Below are 25,657 nucleotides of genomic sequence, written 5' to 3' on the forward strand. Positions count from 1 at the left end.
GCCCCCCAGGGATTTTGTTCTAGGTTGGCGAGAAAAAAAAAAACACATAGAAAAATTGATTAGGGGCACATGGGTGGCTCAGTCGGTTAAGCATCCAACTTCAGCTCAGGTCTTGATCCCTCCGTTGGTGAGTTCGAGCCCCACATCAGGCTCTGTGCTGGCAGCTCAGAGCCTGGAGCTGTGACTCCCTCTCTCTCTCTACCCTTCCTTCATTGTACTGTCTCTCTCTGTCTCTCAAAAAATGAACAAATGTTTAAAAAAATTTTTAAAAAGAAAAACTGATTAGCAATATGAAAGCATATGTTATTAGAGGACTCTAAGTTTGAAACACAAAGTAATGAGAATATGTAAATCTTTGGTGTTCACAGAGGCACCAAAGCAGAGGAATGAATTCTAATGGTAATTATTCCTTCCTCCCCAGTGTTGATCTTCCATTACTCAGCTCCTGGACATAACTTTGCTCACTTTCAAATCCAAACCTCAAGTAACTCTAGGTGACATACAGCCAAAAAGCTTTTCTGTACTCTCCCCCTTTGCTCCTCTCTGTGCTTATCAGTATGAGGACCATGTGGCCTTTTTGAACTCTACTTTCTTCCATTTGTTACCTGTATCATGCACAAAAGAAGGAAAGTCTAACAACTGGCTCAGCAAATAACAGTGCTTTCTATTTAGAACATGCAGAGGACAGATGGCTGCATGTTAGTCATTTTGTTTTGTTTCACGGTGATAACATAGTAATAGCCCAATATTTGATAAGTATTAGCATATATGGTGGCGAATACAAGAGCTATTGAGTATAAAGAACAGCACAGCATACCATTTGTGCAATGAAATTCTGGAAACTCTCCTTTAATGGAGGCTGGATGTTCAGTGGGTGTGGAGGCAACGGGGAAATATGAGGTGAGAGGTCAGAGAAAGCACCCCAAATAGTGAGAAGGAGGCGGGTGACACCCAAGAGGACGAGGAGTTACAACAGCACAGCAGCAGCCGGATGGTCTGCCCTTCCTCACAAAGGAATAAAGCAAAGCTGGTAGGGAGGTGGGATACGTCCAAACCCACTGGCGACTGGGGTGGTGTCAAGGTCTTTTAGGTCGACCAGAGGTTTCAGGGTAAAATTCTGTAAAATGGAGGTCAGGAATAAAAACAGCTCCATACGGGCCAGGCTTTCTCCCATACAACTCCGTTTTCCTGAAAATAACAAACACAAGGGATTTGTTCCTTGAACATTATGTTTTGAACTGTCACAAGTATGTCACAAGAAGTATCTGATGAATGGCTGAACCGATGGAGAGCTGGCTGGAAGGGTAGAGGGACAGACAGATGGAAGGATGGAAATGCCTACTATTCATCTAGTATTTTAATGGGAACCTTTCATGCAACAAATACCTTGAGCATTAGGCCTACATCAAGCACCTCATTATGTATTCCCACATTATAACTACACTTTTCACATTTCCAGTTTCCATACATCTTTGCAGAAACACACCCACTTGTCCAAGTGCATCGGAGGGAGGAGGACTGAGAAAAGGGAGCTCATAAACCTGTGTCTCCCTTTCTACCTCTAGTGCAAAATTTAGACAAAGTTTTTTCTTCATGTGATTTCAAAAGCACATGTCTAAATGTGTCCTCTCTTGGGGCACTGGGTAGCTCAGTTGGTTATGCAAATGACTCTTGATTTCAGCTCAGGTCACGATCTCAGTTTGTGGGATCGAGCTCCGCATCAGGATCCCACCTGACAGCATGGAGTCTGCTTGGGACTCTCTCTCCCCTGTCTCTCTGCCCCTTCCTAATTCACACACATGTGTTTGCACACTCTCTTTCTCAAGATAAATATTTTTTTAATAAAAATAAAAAATAAAAAAATAAATGTGCCACTTTCTCAATTTAAAATAGTAAATGACTCCTTGATCATATTAAATGACTCTCCCTGATGAGATGAGGTCAAATGGGTTGAACTGGCCTTCCACATTCTGTTCCCAGTCTGATGAGTCGTATCCCTCCTCCCATCCTTCCACTCTTGGCTCTAGCCATACTGACTCTTCATTGATCTCCAACATACCGAGAAGTTTCCAGCTGTACTTCCTGCTGTTCTGTTGCCTTTGGTTAAGGTGCACTTCTCTCATACTTCTTCCAGGACCTATGTCACATGTCATTTCCTCTTTATAATCTTTATGATCACCCTGGGAGCTACAGTCTTGCTCTCTCTGGCTTTCCTCAGAATCTTACTTACTCTTCAATTAAAGAAGGGATCATCACCTTGAATCGTGATTCTCTGTTTATTTCTCCTACCATGTTAAAATGTGTGTTCCTTATAGGGAAAGGTCAGTCTTTGACATCCTGGTATGTATGGCACAAGACCCAAAGCAGGCATCAAAAGCCATCAGATAAAGAAAGGTGACTCTGTGGCCAGAGATTCAGGACACACACTGTAGACATGGACACCCATGATCCAAGATCTCTGATCTTGAGCACATGAAGATCAGGTGCTTTTGAATCCTGCAGGGTATTCTGCCATGTATTCAAGGTTTACTTAATGCTGCAGTTACTTAGCAGGTTCTGACTGCCTTGTCTATTGAAACGTTCTGCTCCTATAGTCCACTCTCTAAAAATGCCCTGCCTTCTCTTCTTTCCCTTGCTCGCTGCCCCTGTGAGGCAGCTCAAATTCCCTTCCTATTAGAATGATGCTTATTCCATTTTATGCCTCGTAAAGTGATCAGGAAGCAGGTGGCTTCCTCCTCTGGCCTCCTGAGCAGCTGTGCTTTCCTCTTCCACAACAGTAGCCTTGCTGGATTACAATAATCTATTTACTAATCTGTTTCCCTAACTAAGTTAGGTGTGAGCCCTTTTGGTGCCCATTCAGTTCTTGTGGATACTTAGAACTCCAGAGCCCACTCTGGGGGGTGGGAGATATCACATAGAAGATACTTAACTCAAAGTTGAGGAGTTATATTCCTTTTTCTTGGTGGTTGAGTAAAGTCTAAATGAGTTTCACCTGCTAAGAGGAGCTCTCCGTAGCTGTGTGATCTCTCTAGAGGCAGAATTCAATGAACCTATTCACTTTGGAAGAACTGGGTCACCAAGCCAAAGTTCCAATAATGGGGGTGTAGAGTAAGTGGGGCAAGTGCATGGGCACTGGAGTGATGCTTCTGGTCATGGACAAAGAACAATTCTACCCACCCCAGCTAGGCACAATGTAAGTTTCAACGGATCATCAGAAGATATTCTTGGGTGATTTCTGGTCATGGACAGAGAACAATTCTACCCACCCCAGCTAGGCACCATATAGTTTCAACAGATCACCCAAGATATTTTTGGGTGATATCTAAGAAAATTAATGTTTATTACCTGCTGAGAAAGGCATGAAGTAGTCACTCTTCTTAAAGTTGCCACTATCATCCAGGAAATGGGAAGGGTCAAATTTCTCTGGGTTGGGGAATTCTTTGTCATCATGTAGCACAGAAGTCAGTGATATTAATATGGTTGTGCCCTGGAATGAACAGATGACAATAAATTTCATTATAAAGAAGTTGTGGAGGTGGAAGCAATGTTGCACATCACTTAGTTCAATCTTTTGATCCACGCATAAGGAATCCCAGGTCTAAAGAAGGGCAGTGGCATTTCTAGCCAGACACACCAGTAATAAACAGGGATGAGATTAAGACCAGTGCTAGTAAGGTGGCTAAAGTGGGCTCCAATAGGATTTGAAACGCTGAGTGCTTGGTTACTTGGGTGCCAGACCTCTAAATCCCCTCTACCGATCACTATCTTTGTTTTTTTAAAAATGTTTTTATTTATTTCTGAGAGAGAGAGAGAGAGACAGACAGCGTGAGGTGAGGGTCAGAGAGAGAAGGAGAAACAGAACCTAAAACAGGCTCCAAGCTCTGAGCCGGCTGTCAGCACAGAGCCTGACGCAGGGCTCGAACCCATGAACTGCAAGATCATGACCTGAGCCTAAGCTGGATGCTTAACCGACTGAGCCACTCAGGGGCCCCCCGATCACTATCTTTGGGCAATGGTGTAGGCCCCACCCTCTGCTTTATTTCATCACTTTGGTTTTCATGCATCTCACATGGCCTATGGTTTAAAATGGGAGCTTCTGGCATCCAAATTGGCAAGGAAGAAGTCAAATTTCACTCTTTTCAGATGACATGATACTCTATGTGGAAACTCCAAAAGACCACCAAAGAACTACTAGAAGTGATACATAAATTCAGCAAAGATGCAGGATATAAAATTAATGTACAGATATCTGTGGCATTTCTATACACCAATAATGAAGCAGCAGAAAAAGAAATCAAGAAATTGATCCCATTTACTATTGGATCAAAAGCTATAATATACCTAGGAATAAACCTAACCAAAGAGGTAAAATATCTGTATGCTGAAAACTATAGGACACATATGAGAAAAATTGAAGAAGACACAAAGAAATGGAAAAACATCCCATGCTCATTGACTGGAAAAACATATTGTGAAAATGTCTATACTGCTCAAGGCAATCTACACATTCAATGTAATCCCTATGTAAATAACACCATAATTTTTAACAGAGCTAGAACAAACAATTCTAAAATTTGTATAACACCAGAAAAGACCCCAAATAGCCAAAGTAATGTTGAAAAAGAAAACCAAAGCTGGAGGTATCACAATTCTGGACTTGAAGCTATATTACAAATATGTAATTGGGGCGACGGACGGCTCAGTCAGTTAAGCGTCTGACTTCGGTTCAGGTCATGATCTCATGGTCCATGATTTCAAGCTCTGCATCAGGNGTCTCTGGAGGCAAGGGAAACCAAAGCAAAAATGAATTACTGGACCCCAATGTTCATAGCAGCACTCTCAACACTAGCTAAAACATNTGGGGCCTGAACACATGAACCACGAGATCATGACCTGAGCCGAAGTTGGACTCCCAACCAACTAAGCCATCCAGGCGCCCCTAAAATGTTTATTTATTCCTGAGAGAGAGTGCACACGGGAGAGGGGCAGAGAGAGAGGGAGACACAGAACCTGAAGCAGGCTCCAGACTCTGAGCTGTCAGCACAGAACCTGACATGGGGTTCAAACTCACAAACTGTGAGTTCATGACCTGAGCCGAAGTCGACACTTAACTGACAAAGCCACCCAGGTGCCCCTACACTATGTTAACTAACATGGATTTAAACTTAAAAATAAAATAAAATTTAAAAAATTAAATAGAATACAATGGAAGCCTCTGCTGGCTCTTGAAAAGTCACGACTATTTAGAATCTTTTCATGGGGCTCTTTAAATTATTTTTTTAATGTTTACTTATTTTTGAGAGAGAGAGAGACAAAAGAGAGAATGAGTTGGAGAGGGGTAGAGAGAGAGGGAGACACAGATCTGAAGCAGGGTCCAGGCTCTGAGCTGTCAGCACAGAGCCTGATACAAGGCTCGAACCCATGAGCTATGAGATCATGACCTAAGCCAAAGTCAGACGCTTTTAACCAACTGAGCCACCCAGGCCCCCTCATAGGGCTTTTTAAAATAGAGGTCTGATCTGATTTAAAATGACTCTGGCAGGGTGCCTGGCTGGCCCAGTTGGTAGAGCATGTGACTCTTGATCTTGGGGTTGTAAGTTTGAGCCCCATATAGAGCACAGAAATTACTTCCAACAAATGACTCTGGCAAATGTACATAGATAGAAACAGATTAGTGGGTGTCAGGGGCTGGAGGTGGGGAGGGAATGACTGCTTGATGGGTACGGTATCTCCTTTTGGAGAGATGACAATGTTCTGAAACTAGACTGTATCTGTGGCTGTACAACTCTGTGAATGTACTGTTTCCCTGAACTGTGCACTTTAAAATAGCTAAAATGGTAACTTTTACATTCTGTATATTTTACCACACAAAAAAAGAAAATGTTCCCAAAAGGAAAAATGACTTCTTAGAGTATATTAACAAATACACTAACAAGTACTGAGAATTTATCTTTGGAATGCAATTTGTCTCTAATTTAAAACTGTAGGGGAATTCTTTGTTATAGATGAATCCTAGCTAAACACACACACATTGAAAAAATTATCATTTTTCAACAATTCAGGTAAAGATCATCAATTAGTGCTAAAACTGTTGGATCGATGATTTGGGAAACAGGATATTTATAAGGTCTCATAATCTAGGCCACAGATGTTTTATTAATTACCTAAGAAAAACAGAATTTCAGCAATGGAGATTTATGGCAGATATCTCTTTTTTATTAAAATGTTTATTTATAGGGGCGCCTGGGTGGCTGAGTCGGTTAAGCGTCCAACTTTCGCTTAGGTCNGAGGGTCAGGGAGAGAATGAGACAGAATCTGAAGCAGGCTCCAGGCTGTGAGCTGTCAGCACATGACCTGAGCCAAAGTCGGACACATAACCTATTGAGCCACCCAGGCATCCTATGGCAGATACCTCCTAACAAGTGATTACCTTAGCATCATCAATAATGATATAAATTGGTATTACATGTATCCAGCCAAAATGTGATACACTGGGACATATACAACATCATGTATGTAATGTTTTTCCACAAAACACAGAACTGGAATCTTATCTTTAATAAAAAAAATCACACTGGGCACCCAGGTGGTTCAGTTGAGCATCTGACTCTTGGTTTCAGCTCAGGTCATGATCCCAGGGTCATGATCCCAGGGTCATGGGATTGAGCACCACATCAGTCTCTGTGCTGAGCATGGAGCCTGCTAAAGATTCTCTCTCTCAAAAAAACCATCAAAAACAAAAACAAATATCATACAAAACCAGACTGAGGAATATTTTACATGACAACTATCCTGGACTCTTCAAAACTGTTAGTGTTTTGAAGTGAACAAATTTAAATAAAGGAGCTGTTCTTTATAAAAGAGGTATAAAGGGACAGATAATCAAATTATACATTTATTCTTTGATTAGATACTAGATATCCCCTCAAAAAAAGCTATAAAAGATATTTTAGCAGGGGGTGCCTGGGTGGCTCAGTTGGTTAAGCAATGATTTTGGCTCAGGGCATGATCTCACTGTGAGTTCAAGCCCCTGATTGGTCTCTCTGCTGTCAGCATGCCCATTCAGATCCTCTGTCTCCCTCTCTCTCTGCCCCTCCCACACTGGCATTCTCACTCTCTCTCAAAAATAAACAAACACGAAAAAAAAATTTACATTAATCAGTTATCCTACATTTTAGGATGACTGAAAAAATGTAATTATAGGTATATTTTAGATAAAGTTATTGTATATATGATAATTTCTTGCATGTGAATACTATTATTACTATGCAGGATGCTCTTGTTCATACAAGACACATACTGAATTATTTAGGTGTTAAGTGTTATAGATCAATGTATACAGAAAGATATGTACTTAAATATTTTTTTATGTTTTCATTTATTTCTGAGAGAGAAAGACAGTGTGAACAGGGCAGGGAGAGAGAGAGAGGGAGACACAGAATCTGAAAGAGGCTCCAGGCTCTGAGCTTGCTGTCAGCACAGAGCCTGATGCGGGGCTTGAACCCATGAACCATGAGATCATGACCTGGGCTGAAGCCGGATTCTTAACCGACTGAGCCACCCAGGTGCCCCAGATATGTACTTAAAATACAGATGTATACACATTTTCATATGTATTATTTATATATATGTAAAACTTTATACAGTAATTGTGTGTGTGTGTTTAAATGCTAGATTTTTTAATTTTTAAATTCAAAATTGGAAGAAAATTCCATCCTCTACGTTTATCATAGTTAAGGTCTAATAATTTTGTTTTCAAAATTATTGCCTTGTACATATTAAGACAAGTAATATGTAACAGTGTTACTTTAAGATTTAAAAAGCAAGTATATATTCAATAATGGTGCTGGGACAAGCGGGTGTCCCTTAACAAAAGGAATGAAGTATAATTACTACTTCACACTATAAGTGAAAATGAGCTTTAAATGGATCATTACTTAATTACAAATCTAATTGCATAAAACTTGTTGAAGAAAAGAGCAAATATTTGGGAACTTGTGTTGGCAAAAAAATTTCCAGATAGGACACAGAAGCACAAGTCAAAAGAGAAATAACTGATAAACTGGACTCCATCAAAATTCAAAACTTCTGCTCTTTGAAAGACATTCTTTAGAAACTAAATACAAAACAAAACAAAAACAAAACAAAAAAACCTTCACAGATTGAGATTGAATATTAGCAACTTTTACATATAATAAGGACTTGTGTATAAAACATATAAAGGATTGCAGTTATTAAATAAGAAAAACAACCCAATACAAAATAGGAATATAATTTGAGCACTGTACCAAAGAATATATATGAATAGTCAATCAATACTTGAAGAGAAGCCAAACATCATTATCCATCCAGAAAACAGAAATAAAACAAAATGTGATGTCACTTCACAACCACTTATAGTACTAAAATTTAAAACCACCAACAAAGTGGCACCTGGGTGGCTCAGTAGGTTAAGCACCCAACTCTTGATTTTAGCTCAGGTCATGATCTCACGGTCTTGAGTTCAAGCCTCGCCTCAGGCTCTGCACTGACAGCATGGAGTCTGCTTGGGATTCTTTCTCTACCTCTCTCCTCTGCCCCTCCCCTGCTCGTGTTCTCCCTCTCTCTCTCAAAATAAATAAATAAACATTAAAAAATAAAACAAAACACCCCAGCAATGGCAAGTGGTGGAAGGAACCTGGAACGACTGGAACTCTCCTACATTGCTAGTGGGAATGTAAAATATCACAGTCACATTTAGAAAACATTTGATGGGTTTTTATAAACAGTTAGGCAAAAGCCCCACTCCGCATTCACACAAAAGAAATAAAAATTTATGTCTACATAAAAACCTGTATACAGGGGCACCTGGGCGGCTCAGTTGGTTCAGCGTCTGACTTCGGCTCAGCTCATGATCTCATGGTTCATAGGTTCGAGCCCCGCATTGGGCTCTGTGCTGACAGCTCAGAGCCTGGAGCCTGCTTCTGATTCTGTGTCTCCCTCTCTCTCTGCCCCTCCCCTGCTCATGATCTGTCACTCTCTCTTAAAAATAAATAAATGTTTTAAAAAAAGAGTCTATTATAAAAAGAAAACCTGAATACAAATGTTCATAACACTTTTATTCAAATAGTCTCAAATTGGAGACAACCCAAATATCCATCAAGTAGTGAATGGATAAATAATCTGTGGTAGTCTGTAGGGTAGAAAATCACTCATCAAAAAAAGAACTAATGACACATTTGATAACAAAGATAAATCTCAAACACATTCTGTTACATAAAAAGGATAAAGGCTTATTTATATTGATTACAAGCTAATCTATTTATGTTGCATTCTATTATATTGCATACTTGAAAAGGCAAAACAGATCAGTCGTTGCCAAGGGTTGGAACTGGGGGAAGTGGATTGATTGTAAAAGGAGAATGAAGGAAATTTCTTGAGATAGAAATGCTTTACATCTTAGTTGTGATGGTAGTTACTTGACTTCACATTTGGTCAGAACTCATTAGACTTCACCCTTAAAAATGTGAATTTTCTTTTGTATAACTTCTACCTCACGTTAAAAATAGAGGAATGCACTAAGTCACAAAAAGCACTTATGGTGAAAAGTAGGTCTCCCTCCCAGCTAAATACTTTCCAAAAACAACTATTCACAACTAGTAATAAGTCCTTTCAGGGAATATGCTCTTCCATAGAGAATATATATATCAGACGAATAAATCTACATGTTTATTCCACCTATAACTTTATTGTTTTTTATCAAATGACAAGCATTCACTTCATCTTGATTTTTTAAATTTTACTTGAATTTGAGAGACACAGGAGGAATTTTATTAGAAATTCTAGATTCATTGATGAAAATCATTACAAGATGCAGTACTTCTGTAGATGCATTGCTTAGCGTTCTAAACAAGATATAATTTGAAAGTGCATTTAGCCTTAGAGGCAACGATGTCATTGTCATGCTATAGTACTTGTTTCATAAAAAGAAACAAAAACATCTTATTTTTTATTTAATAAAATAATTTGGTACTGGCCCATATCGACATATATGCAGCTGCCTTATTCATGCTATAAAATATGAATGTATCAATACACTACTGATGAACATTTAGATCGTTAAGAATATTTTTAGGGGCACCTGTGTAGCTCAGTTGGCTAAGCATATGACTCTAGATTTCGGCTTGGGTCATGATCCAGGGTTGTGGGATCAACCCCATGATGGGCTCTGTGCTGAGTATGGAGCCTCTTAGGACTGACTCTCTCTCTCTCTCTCTCTCTCTCTCTCCCCCCTCCCCTGGTCTTTCTCTCTCTCTCAAAAACAAAAAGAGTATTTTTTATTATAAACAATGATGCAAGGACATATTTTTTTTACACATTCCTCCATTAGCACTTGTAGTAGATGCCAAGAATTATCATTCTTGTATTAGAAGATTCTATATTTTATTTCTGATAGATATTGCCAAAATGTCCTCCAAAAAAGATGTACTTATCTATACTCTTGCCAGTGGCAATTGAAAGTGCTCACTTACACACATCTTCACTAATACAACATTTTCTCAGCCTTTGACTTCATCAGTCAAAGTGAAAATGGTATCTCATAGTTTTAGCTTGAATTTTATATATGTTACCTGGTTGGATTCTTGCAATATTCTAGTGGGGGTAAAGAAGGTCAGTGCTATAAACAGTTTACAAATGAGAAAACCAAGGATTAAGAAATGTATTCAAGATTATAGTAAAGGGTAGCCGAGCCAGAGTTTCTACGGAGGTTCTCCTGAACTTATCTCCTGCTGTCTTGCAATTCAAATACCTACTTGAGTTTTCCATTTTTAGGACACATTTGGCAGAAGGAAGTACCTGATTCATTTAGAAAACCCAGAAGAGAAATAGCCCTCTCTGCAAAAGTGTCACTTCTTTCACCCTTCTGCTCTAAGCATGCAACTGTGATTCTGACCAGACATTTCCCTGGTTTGGAAATAACCTGAAAACCAGATGAAGCGCAAATGGTTATCTGCAACTCAGAGGAAGTCATCCCTCCTGCAAATGTTTTTTGTTTGCTTAATATGTAAGTCATATCTTTTTATTATTGTTTTAAAGAGAGAGAGAAAGCATGGGTGTGTGTGTGCTAGTGGATGAGAGGGGCAAAGAGAGGGAGAGGGAGAGAAAGGAAGAGGAAGAGAGAGGGAAAGGGAAAGAAGGAGAGAGGGAGAGAAAGAGATACTCCTAAGCAGGCTCCATACTCAGTGTGGAGCAGGACATGGGGCTCAATCCCAAGACCTGGGATCATGACCTGAGCTGAAATCAATAGTCAGATACTCAACTGACTGAACCACCCAGGCACCTCAAAGTTTTTTTTTTTTTTTTTTATGTATTATTTTTAGTGGTCTCTACACCCAGTGTGGGGCTTGAACTCACATTCCCATGATCAAGAGTCACACGCTCTACCAATTGAGCCAGCCATGTGCCACCCCTCCAAAGTTGTTTTTATCAACCATTTCAAAGTTATATATAGCATGACTATTTTAGCATCTTCTCATTTTTCTACATCAGCCAATAAAATATAAACACTTGTTTTCTTGAAAGTATAAATACACAATCATTCATCTGAACCTCCTGAGGCCTAATGTGTTTTCAAATTCAGAACTGTTTGAAGATTTTAGAAAGATATCATGATGTATGTGCCATAAATTTTAAAATACTTCCAATAATATGGTATCATATAATCAAACACACTGATACTTCTTTAGCAAAACATGAGTATTCACACAAAGTGCATCAATAAGGAATATAGACAGATTCACTTCAGTTCAAGATTTTGGCCACTGAAAGAAATTGCACTTATATTTTTAATTTTCTGAGTTTTATAGTATTGCAGAATTAAGGTTTTAGGATAAAGTTTTAAGTATTATATTAAGAAAAACAAACAGATCAGTTCTGTCCAACACAGTAGCCTTGAGTGATCCATGGTTATTTATTTTTAAATTAAAGCTAATTGTAAGCATATAAAATTTAAAGTTCAAGTATTAATTAATAAAACAAATATTGAGGTGCCCATGTGGCTCATTTGGTTAAGCATCTGACTTTGGCACAGGTCATGATCTCACTACTTGTGAGTTTGAGCCCCACTTCAGGCTCTGTGCTGACAGTTCAGAGATAGAAGCCTGCTTCAGATTTTGTGTCTCTGTCTTTCTCTGTCCCTCCCCTGCTTTCTCTCTCTCAAAAATAAACAAACATTGGGGTGCCTGGGTGACTCAGTTGGTTCAGCATCCCACTTCAGCTCAGGTCATGATCTCACAGTCTGAGGGTTCAAGCCCCACATTGGGCTATATGCTGACAGCTCAAGCCGGGAGCCTGCTTCAGATCCTGTGTCTCCCTCTTTCTCTGCCCCTCCCCTGCTCATGCTCTATCTCTCTCAAAAATGAATAAACGTGGGGCACCTGGGTAGATCAGTCACTTGAGCATCTGACTTCGGCTCAGGTCATGATCTCACACCTTGTGAGTTCCAGCCCTGTGTTGGGCTCTGTCCTGACAGCTAACTCAGAGCCTGGAGCCTGCTTCAGATTCTGTGTCTCCCTCTCTGTCTGACACTCTCCTGCTCACACTGTCTCTGTCTCTCAGAAATAAATAAAACATTAAAAACATTCATATTTAAAAAAAGAATAAGCATTAGAAATAAATAAATAAATAAATATTTAAAAATATATTAAACCAGATTGAAGAATTGTGTTTATAGAAATTACAAATAAATCCACAAATTATTAGCAATGATGAGTGAATTTGGAAAGGTTGCTAGATGTAAGGTCATCAAAACAATAAAATCAATTATATTTCCATATCACAAAAAGGTAAAAAAGGCAAAGGTAAAAATTATACAATCTATAATAACATCAAAAATACCACTTATCTAGGTAAAACCTAATAGATATACATGCCACTGCAAACAATATTGAATAATATTGAATACTGAAAACAATATTGAAAAAGTTAAAGAAAAAAGGACCAAATAAATTGGGAGAATATACCATATCCATGAATTGAAAGATTCAAGATGCACACATGTCAATTCTTTCTAAATTATTTTATTATGACCCTGATAAAAATCACAGCCAAATGCTTTGGATAACTGATAAACTGATACTCAAATTTATTTGGAGATGTAAATGGCTAAGAGTAGCCAAAACAATTTTAAAGAAGCAGAACAAATTTGGAAGACTTACACAGCCAAATATCAAAACCTGTCATAAAAGTCCATAGCCTCAATGGGGTACCTGGGTGCTACTTAGTAGGTTAAGCATCCGACTCGATTTCAGCTCAGGTCATGATCTCATGGTTCATAAGGTCACAATCTCATGGTTCATGAATTCGAACCCTGCATAGAGTTCTGTACTGGCAACGTGGAACCTGCTTGGGATTCTCGCTCCTCTCTGCCCCTCCCCCACTCATGCTGTCTCTCTCTTAAAATAAACAAATAGGGGCACCTGGGTGACTCAGTTAATTAAGCGTCCAACTTTGGCTCAGGTCATGATCTCAAAGTTTGTGGGTTTGAGCCCCGCTGACAGCTCAGAGCCTGGAGCCTGCTTCAAATTCTGTGTCTCCCCCTCTTTGGCCCTCCCATGCTCATGCTCTGTCTCTGTCTCTGAATGATAAATAAACATTAAAAAAAAAAACTTAAAAATAAACTTAAAAAAAAAGTCTGTAGCCTTAAATTGAAAACAACACAAAACCCATCAAGCTGCCACATACATGAGTTTTGCACCTTTCCCATCTTGTATTGGTGAAGGACTGGACCAATACTGGGAATAGGGGAACTTTAAGAGCACTAAAGTCAGTTTAGAAGAAATAACTCTTACCTTGGGGATGACATAGTTTCTGAATTTAACGTCATGCGTCACTGCACGAGGCAGGTTGACCGGGATAAGGTCAATGTACCTCTGGATCTCATGCAACACTGCATTCATGTAGGGCATGCGGCTCCTGTCCCGCATGCAGGGGCTCCGGTGTCGGCCAATTACACAGTCAATCTCTTCCTGGACTTTAGCTGAAAAAACACAAATAAGACTGATGAAAAAAGTGAAAAGTACACACACATTTGCAGGCCAATTCAGGTTCTATGCACATTCTGAAGGTGTTCTAAGGGAGGGGGACAAACCACAAGAGACTCTTAAATATAGAGAACAAACAGGGTTACTGGAGGGGTAGTGGGAGGGGGGATGGGCTAAATGGGTAAGGGGCATTAAGGACTCTACTCCTGAAATCATTGTTGTACCATATGCTAACTAACTTGGATGTAAATTAAAACAAAGAATACTGCATATTCAGAATAAGGAAAGATTTCTTTCTCTGTCTCCTTCCTTCCTCCCTTCCTCCCTCCCTCCTCCCTTCCTCTCTCTCTCTCTTTATTTTTTATTTTTTAGAGAGAGAGCGCAAGCAGAGGAGAGTGGCACAGACAGGGACAGAAAGAGAGAACTTTAAGCAGGCTCCACAGTCAGCACGGAGCCCAGTGCGAAGCCCAATCCCATGACCCTGGAACCATGATCTGAGTTGAAACCAAGAGCCAGATGCGCAACTGACTGAATCACCCAGTGATGCCAAAAAAGATTTCTCCAAGAACATACCTACCATTCAAAGTAGCCTCTTAAGACAACTGATATTCAATTTATGCTGGCCGTGCTGGCTACAAATCCTTTCCCCTAAAATCTAGACTTTTTTTTTAATCTATAAGTTCTTTTTATTGATGAAATCCATAGCTTTCTGCCTTTGCTATTATTACTCACAGGGTCTTCACTTCTCAGTCATCTTCCACTATGGTATGAATTTGCCTCACTTATCTCCCTCTTTTATTTTTGGACAAATTAGAGCTGATGGCACAGGAATTTCAGTAATGAAGCTTCTCTAAGAGAAACAAGATGGGGAAGACCTAAGACTCTCTTCCCAACATTATTTCTGAAATTGACCCTGCCCGCCATGCTCGCTGTACCTGTGACTTCTGGATATTTCAGCAGGAGCACAAGAGCAAATCTTAGGGTGGTGCTTGTTGTCTCTATCCCAGCTCCAAACAAATCGCTTGCAGTGGCTACCAAGTTTTCACAAGTGAATTCCAACTGCTGTTTGCGGTTTTCCTAGGAATTATTCNAATGAGGTTCTCAGAATCCCCAAGTGACCTGTGACATGCCTAACATGTAATCAACTCCATTAAGACAGACTTAACCCACTCAGTAGATGTATTTGCTAAACCCACTGTTAACATCAACTTCACACAGTTCTACGTTTTCAGCCCAAAATTACCCTAAGGCCAGGAAAAAGAGTAGGACACTTTATTTTTTAGCATTTCCTTCTGTTGAAGTGAATTTAAAGAATCAGTGCTTACATACAAATGGATTATCAATTTAAGCCAATTTTTCCTGTAAGTTTGCCTAAGTTTTCTTGTAAGAGTTTTACATTTTTAGTTCTTACACTTAGGTCTTTGATACACCACACTTCCTTCTAAGGTTAAATACAAAGTTATCATATGGCTCAGCAATTCTACCAGCAGGTATATACCCAAGAGAAATTAGAACATAGGTATACACAAAAACCTGAACATAAATGTCCACAGAGGCTTATTCATAATAGTCAGAAAACAGAAACAACCACAATGTCCACCAACCAATGAGTAGATATATAAAATATGGCATATCTGCTACGGAACAGCATTCAACCAAAGGGATGAAGTACTGATAATAAGCTACATCAATGAAACTTGAAAACATTGTGTTAAGTGAAAGAAGCTAGAACAAAAGACCATATACTATAGAAGTCCCTTAATATGAAACATCCAGAATAGCAAACCTATAAAGACAGAAAGTAGAGGAGTGATGCCAGAAGCTGGGAGGGTTCAGGGGCAATGGAGACTTACTATTAATTGAAATACGAGAGATGTCAGAGGCATTATTAGCCCAGGATCAGTGAAGAGGCTTACTACTATTAAGGAAATTCCTCAAAATATGTGCAAAAAATTTTTATATGTAGGTCCATTCTACTGGGAAGATGTCCATACTTTATAATCAGATTCTCAAATCAGATGATCACCAGAGAGATAATAATAATTGCCCTATCAGTAGAGAAAGAAGAGGGTGGAAGTAATTTGCTTCATCCTCTTCCAGTTTCTTCAAAGCATTCTGTCTTCTTCACTTCATTGCACCCAGAATACATGAATTGAGCAGTCCAGTTGATACCCATGGACAATTCTTTGACAGTCACCTTCATGCGCATCTTTGACTTCTTACTATTTTAGCTTACTAGCTAGTTTGCTGTTTCTCTCCAGAGTTACAAGGTGACTGGATAAAATAAAGATGGCCTCAGATGAAGAAAGGTATTTCCTTCTCTAGAATTAGCTCCTTACAATGCATTCTGGAGTCAGTCTCTCCCCAGTTCAAAGAGGACTTTGTACCTACACAAGTGTCCTTATGGCATGTGCATTATTGTTGTCACATGATTTCCAACTTGATCCTACCTATCACTGATTCAGATTTATTGTCTACATCTTTTACTCCTTGGTTAAACTTCTCAAATATCATACCTGTTCTTATTACTAAAACTTCCCATACAATCCCTACTTATCCTCTCCTCCAACTAAACCAATCTCTATAGATCTCTGAGATGTGACCAAATGAACAACTTGATTTGATTTCAGGATCCTCTGTATTTCCATGGTCCAGACTGTCATCAAGCCAAAGTCAAAAGAAATGAATAATCTCACAGTTGGTCCTTGAGTCCCATTCTTATCATACAGATCATTCTATAGGACTCCCAGGCTAATTTTCTCCAATAATTTATGCATTCCACCTTGTTGTGGCTCAAATCAAAACCTGTCATGTCAACACTCAGGTTTACTGTTATCTGGCAGACACCAATGTCCAACTCTGTATCTTTACAAATTTATGTTCAGTTACACTCAGTGAAGACTTCTCTCTTCCATCCATGCAATCTCTTTGCCCATACACACCTCTAAACTTCTCATCATACCACTCTACCAATCTGAAATTCCCTCCCCTATTCCTTACTGCAAATATCTGAGGATCTACATCAACCTTCAGAATAAGCAGGAAGCCTAACAAGGTTAAACCTTTCCTTCTCACTCTTACGTGCTGTGTGACATGATCACATCCACCTTGATTTTATGGCTCAGTATTTGTCATTTTAAATCTGTCTGTATTTTCATTTCCCCTAAATTGTACATTCTCTTTCTTTTCAGGTAGAAACCTAACAAACAGGTTCCGTGTATTCCAGTCATATAGCAATTCAACCTTAGATCTTCCATGATGCTCAATCCAGATCCATGCATACATAAGAACCTAAAGTGTTTGTCAAGCATTTCTTGCCTGACCATTTAAACATCCCCAGTAAGTACAGAACTAATTGGTAAACCCCCAAAATGCAGGCAAACAAATAAATTATCTGTCACCAACATTTTACCTGTTCTATTTTGATCAAGAAATAATCAATGAAGTCCCGAGGATTGTTAATGTCCAACGATTCTTGGTGTTCTTTCATTTTCTCCAAAATATAATTTTTTGTACAAGCAATATTTTTATATATTTTGCGATGACTTCCTGGGAGATAATCGATGAAAGCAGGGAAACAATTGTAGACCTTAAAGATTAAAAAAAAATTTTAAATTATTAAATTGAAAATATTAAAGAAATGAGATGAAGAAAAAATGGTCTCTATTTCTGTTGGAGCATTTTATATTGTACATATAAAGTAATCGTCTAATGCTCAGAGATATTTAAGGGAGAAAACTCTGGCCAGATGATGGAAGATAATAATTTCCTATATGCATACATCAACCTTAAAAGGTTATCATTATATCAATTCCCTAATTTTTTAATTTAAATTTTTAAAATAAATTTATTTTTTAAAGTTTATTTATTTTGAGAGAGAGAAAGGGGGGGCTCAGACAGAGAGGGAGAGAGAGAATCCTAAGCAGGCTTCGTGCCATCAGCACAGAGCCCAATGTGGGGCTCAATCTCAATCATGAGATCATGATCTGCGCTGTAATCAAAAGTTTGGATGCTCAACCGACTGAGCCACCCAGGCATGCCTATTTCTTGATTTTTAGAGAGAATGAGAGAGAGTATGAGCAGGGCAAAAGCGCAGAGGGAGAGAGAAAGAGAAATTTTTTTTAAGAAGTTTATTTATTTTGAGTTCATAGCAGTACTCTCAACAATAGCCAAAACATGGAAAGAGCCTAAGTGTCCATCAACAGACGAATGGATCAAGAAGATGTNTGCAAGCTGAGAAAGAATTGAATACAGTCTGATGAAAGCATTGAAGGAGTATCCCAGCACAGAGCCAATCTGGAAGAGTTCCTTCCTCCCTCTCTCCCTACCTTCCTCCCTTCCTTCCTCCCTCCCTTCCTCTTTCCCTCCAGTTCCCTCTCTCTCTCCCTCCTTTCCCCTTCCCTTCCCCCCCCCACCTCCTCTTTCTCCCTTATTTTCAGCTCCTCACATTCAATGAAACTTCCACCAAAACGTTAGCTTAATACAAGCTAAAGGAACTGAGAATTCAGAGACCCCACATGACAAAGAAGAGACTTAGCAAAAAGAGTTCAGAAAAGTCACTAAATAAACATCTACAGCCTATAGAGAGCAAAAGAAACAAACAAACAAAATCCAACACAAACCCATAGCAAGCAAAACAAACAAAACAAATCTCAGGGAGGGAGAAGAATCTGAAATCCACAGTTACCACATTATAACATCCAAAATGTCTAGTTTTCATTCACTTCACAGCATGGTTCATACAGAATTTTGGACTTGTCGGAAAAAACAGTATAAGTAGCTTCTAAGGAAGAGAGGATCTTGACTTCACCTGGATCCATGGGGAGCTCAAAATCTTGGAGTTTTCATTAAATCTTTCCAGGAAGCCAATTAAGGTCTGATCTGTATAATCAAAACGATTCTGGAAAATAACAGAGCAGACCACATTGCAGGAAGCACAGCCCAGGACAAAAGTGGGGTCACACGGTAAGGCTAAAGAATAGGAAAGATTAAAAAAAAAGAAGAATAGGAAAGATTTATTAAATACCATTAAAATATACATATAAAAGTCTTTGTTGTTGATAACAAATAAAGGTAATTTTAGAACCTCTAAAGCAATAACTACCTATCAATCCCCTTATCAGTGAAAATTTCAGTATGCTTAAAATCAACTTGTCACTTTTCCCTTAAAAGTGAAACCCATTCCATCCTTGCTTGGTTAATAATTGTTTTTCCAAATACTCTATTTACATTACTACATTTGTTTACTTGATTTTAACCCAAGGGGACTACTATTTTGGAGAACAAAAGAAAAAAATTAAAGAGGCCACTTCCTCCCTCCCTCCTTCCTTCCTTCCTTTCACATTTTAGTCAATGCAGGGCTTCAACTCATGACCCTGAGATCAAGACCCAAACGAACACTTAACCTAACCAACTGAGCCCAGCAGATGCTCCAAGAAGCCACTTAAAAGAAAATACCTAATAGGTGGAGCATGCAAATGTTGATCTTGGGGTTGTGTGTTCAACCTCCACATTGGGTGTGGAGACTACATAATAATAACAAAACCAAATTAAAAAAAAAACACATAATAATTCAGGTCATGAATGAAAAATCACACCTGTCTGGTAAGCTTGTAGACAATGAGCACTCATGTAGGAAGAAGAATATGGCTAAGGACCTGGAAACCTTTTATGTAGAATGAAGTTGAAGTGAATCATGTAAAATCAGCAGAGGAAAAGATGAAAGGAAAGAAGATTATGGAAAAATTCAGATATCTGATGGAACAAAGATAAAAAAGCAAAAGCTATTCTTGTGGTAGAAGAAAAACTAACATAAATGAATACAAATAATACTACAGATTTGTCTATCTAAAATAAAAGTAAAATAAGAAATCTTTATTTCAAAGGGAAGTCACAGATAAGGCAGACAAAAAAGATTAACTTGAGGGGCACCTGGGTGGCTTAGTCGGTCGAGCGTCCGACTTTCGCTTAGGTCATGATCTCGCGGTTCGTGGGTTCGAGCCCCGTGTCGGGCTCTGTGCTGACTGCCAGCTCAGAGCCTGGAGCCTGTTTCCGAGTCTGTGTCTCCCTCTCTCTCTGACCCTCCCCTGCTCGCGCTGTCTCTCTCTCTCTCTCCTAGAAATAAATAAAAATATTTAAGAAAAAGAAAAAAAGATTAACTTGATAGTCCTGGGAAGCCTGGCTGGCTCATGAGATCAAGCTTCATGTTTGGCATGGAACTTACTTATAAAATTTAAAAAATAAAGGCAATAAATAGAGTCCTTTTATTTCCTTGTTGCAATACAGAAAAGAATAATAATTTCCTTCCCTAGGAAATAGTGTCTATCATCACCAATAGTGTCCAGCAGGCCCCACATTAATTTGGACAGCTTGCTCTCTTGTGGAATTCTGGAATACTGCTATATATAGGGATATTAAGAAGCCCACATTATTATAAATTTTTTAATTGGACTATCATATAAGTCACTTCTGTCATTTTACAGATAAATTAAAGCAGAGGAAAAGTTTTATTTTTTTAGTGGGAAATATTTAAATGAAACTCCTTTAATCAAATGATCAATAAACTTTATATGCAAAAGGCCCCCAAATTCACAATATCAATGTAATTAAGGTAACCAGAATAAAAAATGAGAAATGAGAGGAATTAAAAAACAGGAAACATGTTTAGTTAACTGCCCCCATTCCAGACTCCGTCTCAGTTGAAACATGCAAGGACAGTAAGTTTATGGAAAAACTTATTTTAGAAGGTAGGGAGTAATTTAGGAAGGCCTTGAGATTTCCGTGTGCTTGTGTGTGTGTGTGTGTGTGTGTGTGTGTGTTTCAGAGCTAAAATCTGGTTTTTAATCTTTCACTGCATTTGAAAGAGAGAACTAAAAAGAAGGGTAATTTGGAATCCGAACTAAAAATCAGATTCACTGTGACAAGTACTTCACAGGTCACTAGAGCTGGCATGGTGGGGGTGGGGTGGGGGGGGCAGTAAATAGTTACCATAATATTTGTAACCCCAAATCCAATTATTTCAAAATGCACTTGGCACCGTTATTATTTAGATGGTGAGGTCAATAGACCAGGAGAAGATAGCAATTGAAAAGATAGTTTATTACTTGGAGTTCCCAAGAGGAGGAGCAATCACCCGAGAGGGAAGCACCAAGGTAGATCAGGAGGCAAAGGAATAGGGGGAAAGCATGGGCCAGAGCCTTTACTGGGGTTTTCATGGGAAGGAGTGGGCAAGGCAGGGCAGGTATGCTGAGTACATTTAGGATTAGATAGTTTGAATAACTGCAGAAGGCTCTGGGTATAGGGGTGTTCCCTAGTTCTTCAGTAACTGGCTCTGGGTTGATTTAGAGCAGGGAGAGTATTGGCTTGGTGTGTGAGAATTTGGTAAAGGAAGCAGGTGGGGGTAAGGGCCTAGGATAGATTGATTTACAAATCAAAGATATGCTCAAAGACAAAATGTTTGCTATATCTAGCAATTCATTACCCCTGGGAGGGGAGGCTGTTCCCTGGTTCCACAAGGCCACTAAGATGTCAACACATTACAAAATAGAGAACATTATAAACATGATTAATAGAGTAATAAAGAGGGAGAGTAATATGAGGTAAGTTGAAAACAGAGCCAACTAATAAGGAAGGCAGGGTAAAGAGTTACTAATAGCTAAAATTTAAATCATTTTATAACTTGGTATTTGTGTTATTTTCAGGATTATGCTATAGCATATATTTCTTAACATATATTAAACAATACTACAATAAATAGGGAGCAAGCAACATTAAATAACTCTAACTGATAATTTAAAACTAATTGTTTACACTAGTACAGCTATCCTGGAAAACAGTATGGAGGTTCCTCAAAAAATAGAACTACCCAATGGTCCAGCAATTCCACTATTAGATATTTACCCAAAGGATACAAAAATACTAACTCAAAGGGATATTTGCACCCCAATGCTTATAGCAGCATTACATGAAATAGCCAAATTATGGAAACAGCCTAAGTGTCCACTGATGAATGGATAAAGAAGTGGTGTATACACACACACACACACACACACACACATAAAACCAATGGAATATTATTACTCAGCCATCAAAAAGAATGACATCTTGCCATTTGCTATGACATGGATGAAGCTTGAATGTATTATGCTAAGCGAAATAAGTCAAATCAGAGAAAGACAAATACTGTATGATTTCATTAATAGGTGGAATTTCAGAAACAAAACATATGAGCAAAGGGGAAAAAAGAGAGAGAGAGAAAGGCAAACCAAGAAACAGACTCTTAACTACAGAGAAAAAACTGGTGATTTTCAGCATAGAAGTGAGGGGGATGTGTTAAATAGATGATGGGGATTAAGGAGGCTATTTGTGATAAGCACTGGGTGATGTATGAAAGTGTTCAATCACTCTACTGTACACTTGAAACTAATATAACACTGTATGTTAACTAATTGATATTTAAATTAAAAAAATTTTTAAATAGCTGTTGACAGGGAAATCACAACTGATAAGAGTTGCACTAAAGATGCCTGAGGAATTACAACCATGAAAAAGTATTATTACTGCCAGAAACGTAGACACGGGCGTGAGAAGAAACTCACAGACAGCTGACCAAAACACATATAGACCAATGAAGTAAAAGCACATGTCATTTGTTACATGTGCTCCATCAGGGGGTGATGAGGTCGTTTCCACCGTGTCCACTTGACAAGTATTCCCTGGTGGCATGTTCTGAAATAGGTAATCCACATTTACATTATGAATTGAATGTAATACAATACATATTGAAAAAATGAGTCCCCAAACTTTCCGCCTTCATGATGTAATGATTCAGAAATAAACAAATTTGGGACAGAATAGGATTAAATGACCTTTTATATACACACTCTATGCAGTCATGAAAGGACACACATAACAAGCATAGATACACAAAAGCTTCCCTGGTTCTCTGCTGCACAACCTTTCTCTTCTACAAGAGGGCTGAAATGTTTCCAAAGACATTAGTAGATAAGAGAACAGCCTGCCAAGGTCAGAGTTATAGAATAACCCACCGTTGGTTTTTCTCAACTCTTCTACCAGGTAGTAGGCTTCCTCTTGAACTCGGCTCTCAAGGCCACTCTTCCCCATCCCCAAATCCCGCAGGGTCATGAGGGAGAAGCGCCGTATCTCCTTCCATGTCTTCCCATTGGAGAAAAGGACTCCTATCAGAGGAAAGAAAGAAACTGGGACAGATATCCTAGGCAAGGAGGAGGCCTTGTGGATGGGCCAAGTTCTGCTGAGTTGCCCATTCAAATTCTTGTTTTCCATCCTTCCTACCCCCATAACAGGTGCTGAACATGCATACCAGCACACCTACCATGTCCGTTATTAACTCTTTCAGCTAATGGGAAACTTCCTCTTGCAGAAAACTGTTCTCCTAGATCAATCAGGGCTTCCTTTACTGCCTTATATCCATGCAGCACAACAGCAGGCTTCATGCCCAAATACAGAGTGAAAACCGGGCCATAGGTTTTTGACAGCTGAGGAATGCAAGGAAAATATATTTATTACCCAAAGAGGTCACAATTTGGCTATATTTTGTGCATGATTCTTTTGTGTGTGCATGATTAAACCTGGTATCATCATCATATTGCTGATGTTTTTATTCTGAATGTAGCTTCACCTATTTTGAGATTTTATGTATAAATAGATTATTACAGCTGACACAGAGAGAGGGCCTCTGATGTGACAGGCAATGACCCCGACTATTCATACTCAGATTATTACAACTAATCATCATATCAACACTTTGTGCTAGATTTATTTACCCTGTTGTACAGATAAAGAGACTGAAGTTCAAAGAATTTCCTATACATTTCCAATGTCTAATAATAGAACACCCAAAGTTCAATCTTGCTTAGCAGACCTCTGATGCCTGAGCAATTTACCAGTCTCCAGTGTCCACCTTGGGACCAATACCCAGGTGATGGTTTCAGGATCATCTATAAAGCTCATCCCCTGGAGATTCTGACTTTGTAGCCATGATGGATACTAGAAATCTATATTTAAAAAAAAAAAATCACCACAGATGATGCTAAGGTGCACCCCACTATGAGATCTGGTATTACTAATACAAAAAGGGAGCAAGCATCAGAGAGACAGTGTTAGGACATGAAGCATCTGATGGAAGGACAATTGCTTCTCTCCTGCAGCATTCATGGCGGACAGACAGCGGCTTTGTACATGTACCATCCAGCTGGTCCTGAGGATTTCTTTTTACTTTCATTTATTCATGCGAGTCCTAAACCCAAAACTACTTCCTTGACATCAGGTACAATTTGCTTCTTCAGAGTTCAATTTTCAGGACTATTCTGAACAAAGCACACAGTTTATATAGTAGATGACTTCTCAAATGAAATCTTTAGTCACAAACCACCTCCCTTACCATTTACCTCCAGCCAGAAATCATACCAAATGGCTCTGAAACAAAGAAGGGCAGCAACATTCCTGGCTTTTGCCACTTGATTATTTTGATGCTACCACAAAATGACCTAAATATTTCTCTCTTCATAGGAAACATTATTTTATTCCACTATTCTTTGTTTTTTAAAGTGATGTCTACACCCAGTGTGGGGCTTAAACTCATGACCCTGAGATCAAGAGTCACACATTCTACTGACTGACCCAACCTGGCACCCCTTATTCCACTGTTCTTGACAATACTCCACAAAGAGTATTCCTTTATAGACATATCTTGTTTTAATTTTACTAAACTATAATTTAATATATTTTGATAACTATATTTTATTTAAAAGTGGCTGTTTACCTACATACCCTTTGCAAACTGCTGGAGGAGCATTAAGCATACTTACATTGCATAAAGATTTGCCGATGTTCTTAACATNAAATGACCTAAATATTTCTCTCTTCATAGGAAACATTATTTTATTCCACTATTCTTTGTTTTTTAAAGTGATGTCTACACCCAGTGTGGGGCTTAAACTCATGACCCTGAGATCAAGAGTCACACATTCTACTGACTGACCCAACCTGGCACCCCTTATTCCACTGTTCTTGACAATACTCCACAAAGAGTATTCCTTTATAGACATATCTTGTTTTAATTTTACTAAACTATAATTTAATATATTTTGATAACTATATTTTATTTAAAAGTGGCTGTTTACCTACATACCCTTTGCAAACTGCTGGAGGAGCATTAAGCATACTTACATTGCATAAAGATTTGCCGATGTTCTTAACATCTACCTGTAGGATATTTCCAATAAAAGGGAGAGGATGAGGGCCAGGCGGGAGCTTCCCCTTCCCAGGATTCTGTTTCCAGAGAGAAAAGAGAAGCCAACAAGAGAGACAGAGCACCAGAACCACAAGTAGATCCATGGAAGTGTTCTCTTCTTAGACAACTGTGAGCTTGAAGTCTAAAGCTTCCGTACACTCGCTGCTAATTCCACATGTGATGCATATAAAGTAACCAATCAGCTAGATTTACTTTAATCTCTCTCTTAAAGGGACTTTGGCACACTGATAAGGATAAAAGTATTGTGTACTTTACTCTTCTTTGGCTTCTAATACCCTGCCCTGGAGATTCTGTTCTAACAGGTCTGGGTTGGAGCCCAGGTAATGTTTTTTTTTTTTTTTTT

At 38.8% G+C, this 25,657-nt stretch overlaps 1 protein-coding gene across 2 annotated transcripts; it reads right to left on the reverse strand.

The window, feature by feature from the left end:
- Positions 1-819: 819 nt before the first annotated feature.
- On the reverse strand, positions 820-25,642 carry LOC144244317 (cytochrome P450 2C41-like). 2 transcript variants are annotated; one of them, XM_077779605.1, is made up of 9 exons: positions 25,230-25,642; positions 23,374-23,536; positions 23,069-23,218; positions 18,832-18,992; positions 17,434-17,610; positions 14,957-15,098; positions 13,830-14,017; positions 3,346-3,487; positions 820-1,188 (listed from the first exon to the last, which is right to left on the reverse strand). In XM_077779605.1, the coding sequence occupies exons 1-9, from the start codon at positions 25,395-25,397 to the stop codon at positions 1,007-1,009; spliced, it is 1,473 nt and encodes a 490-aa protein (XP_077635731.1). In that variant the 5' UTR covers positions 25,398-25,642; the 3' UTR covers positions 820-1,006. The 2 variants fall into 2 exon arrangements, with proteins under 2 accessions (XP_077635731.1, XP_077635736.1); XM_077779610.1 differs by lacking the exon at positions 25,230-25,642 and adding an exon at positions 24,869-24,884.
- Between the last annotated feature and the right edge of the window lie 15 nt (positions 25,643-25,657).

Source organism: Crocuta crocuta, unplaced genomic scaffold (assembly GCF_008692635.1).
Source record: "Crocuta crocuta isolate KB4526 unplaced genomic scaffold, BGI_CrCroc_1.0 scaffold170, whole genome shotgun sequence".
Lineage (NCBI taxonomy): Eukaryota > Metazoa > Chordata > Mammalia > Carnivora > Hyaenidae > Crocuta > Crocuta crocuta.

What these genes read in the sequence shown, in the direction of transcription:
- LOC144244317 (XM_077779605.1), bottom strand. Translation starts at nt 25,397, where the DNA reads ATGGATCTACTTGTGGTTCTGGTGCTCTGTCTCTCTTGTTGGCTTCTC. An exon ending in TCTTGATCAAAATAGAACAG is followed by an intron (nt 15,099 to 17,433) that starts GTAAAATGTTGG and finishes AATAATTCCTAG; the next exon opens with GAAAACCGCAAACAGCAGTT. An exon ending in CTTCATGCCTTTCTCAGCAG is followed by an intron (nt 1,189 to 3,345) that starts GTAATAAACATT and finishes TGTTATTTTCAG; the next exon opens with GAAAACGGAGTTGTATGGGA.